Consider the following 1,612-nt stretch of genomic DNA (forward strand, 5'->3'; position numbering starts at 1 on the left):
ATCTCTCAAGGAGTTCTAAAGACTCAGAATCCTATGAGAGAAGAAATTGCTGAGACTTTGGTCCCTTTGGTCCCAGACTCTCCCATGAGGGGAAACATCCTCTCAACATTTATCTTGTCAAGCCCCTTCAGAATCCTAAATGACGAAAGCCACCAATCTCCCTGTCATTAATCAATGGCTGGCACCTAGGTTATTTTTTTTCTCTCCTGGCAGCTCCTGTTTCTCGCTCAATGTTAGTCAACAGCAACTGACACCAACCCATTGTGCTGCAAAGATGCAAGAAACCCCCAGGTGGCGCTGGTTTCTGTGACGCTCGCTGAAGTGGCCGAGACACTGGACGCCGTGAGGGGGCGGAGATTTGGACGGACTCGGCGTTGGAGTTGCAGTGGAGGTGGGCACCCTGAGGGGGCGATGTTTGTGGCGGACCCGGCGGGGGTTCGGAGCTGCAGCAGCAGTGCGCGCCGACAGTGGGCGGTGGCTCGGGAGGACTTGGGGTTCGGAGCTGCAGCAGCGATGGGGGGCTGTAAGGGGGCGGTGGTTTGGGAGGACCGGTGGGCTTATTTTTGACGCTGTCGTGGTTTTGGGCGCTGTGGTTTGAACCAACACGGTGTGAAGGCGCGGTTTTAGAGCTCTAGTGGTTCCGGCTGCCGTGACATTGTTGGCTCCGTGCCAGGGGGTAGGGAAACGGAGCTGCAATATCTTGGGTGCCGTGAGACGGCGGTGGTTTGGGCGGACCCGGGTGCGTAGTTGCAGTGGCTGTGGGCGCCGTGAGAGGGCGGTGCTTTGGGCGGATCCGGGTGCGTAGTTGCAGTGGCTGTGGGCGCCGTGAGAGGGCGGTGGTTTGGGCGGACCCTGGTGCGTAGTTGCAGTGGCTGTGGGCGCCGTGAGAGGGCGGTGGTTTGGGCGGACCTGCGGCTGCTCCCAGAGGTTTCGGCAGTTTGGCGCGGTTGGAGCTGCTGAGGCTGAGCCAGGTTTTCCGTCTGTTGCTTCTCATTGAAAGCGATCTCGGCGGCCATTCCCCCCAGAGTCATGGACATGAAGAAGAGGATCAACCTGGAGCTGAGGAACAGAACTCCGGCGGATGTAAGCCTCGCGGGGGAGGAGGGGGGTGGGGGGTATATCGGGCGGTGATGTGTGGGGGTGGGGGAGAGGCGGATTGAACCGGACCGCGTGGCCGCGCCGAGGGCGGGAGAGTCAGAGAGACCTCGGGCCGCGTTTAAATTTCCCGCCGGGCGGGCGGACGGGGTGTCCCGGCCCCTTCCCCAGTTTGCGGCCTTGTGCGGGGTCCCTCTTCTCCACACACCATCCCCCCTTCCCCTCGGCCTGACTGGGAGAAGGCAGGGGAGAAATGTTCAGGCCCGCACCGGGCGGCCCCTGCGCCCATTTCCCGCCCGCCCGGCCCTGAATGTCGGGCCCATGGGGGGTGGGGAGTGCGAGCCGCAGGACCCTTCCCCCGGGGATTGGGGTGGGGGAGGCTGGGGGTTTTCAGCCCCCACCCCCGGGCCGCCTCCTGTCCACGTGTTGTTGGGGTGGGGGGGTGGACTTGCCTGGATTGGGACGATCTCCAGGTAAGACGCAATATTACCCCCTTGCCCCTCCACCGCCCCCCCCC

At 62.8% G+C, this 1,612-nt stretch overlaps 1 protein-coding gene across 1 annotated transcript in view; it reads left to right on the plus strand.

Annotated features, from left to right (window-relative positions):
• The first annotated feature begins 516 nt into the window (after nucleotides 1–516).
• The window catches only part of LOC122565291 (acidic leucine-rich nuclear phosphoprotein 32 family member D-like), a 17,106-nt gene continuing 16,010 nt past the window's right edge, over nucleotides 517–1,612 (plus strand). The window contains exon 1 of the mRNA XM_043721092.1: nucleotides 517–1,083. Coding sequence (XP_043577027.1) covers nucleotides 1,030–1,083 — 54 coding nt within the window. The 5' untranslated portion in view covers nucleotides 517–1,029. The remainder of the gene's footprint in view (nucleotides 1,084–1,612) is intronic.

This window comes from Chiloscyllium plagiosum, chromosome 31 (genome assembly GCF_004010195.1).
Source record: "Chiloscyllium plagiosum isolate BGI_BamShark_2017 chromosome 31, ASM401019v2, whole genome shotgun sequence".
NCBI lineage: Eukaryota > Metazoa > Chordata > Chondrichthyes > Orectolobiformes > Hemiscylliidae > Chiloscyllium > Chiloscyllium plagiosum.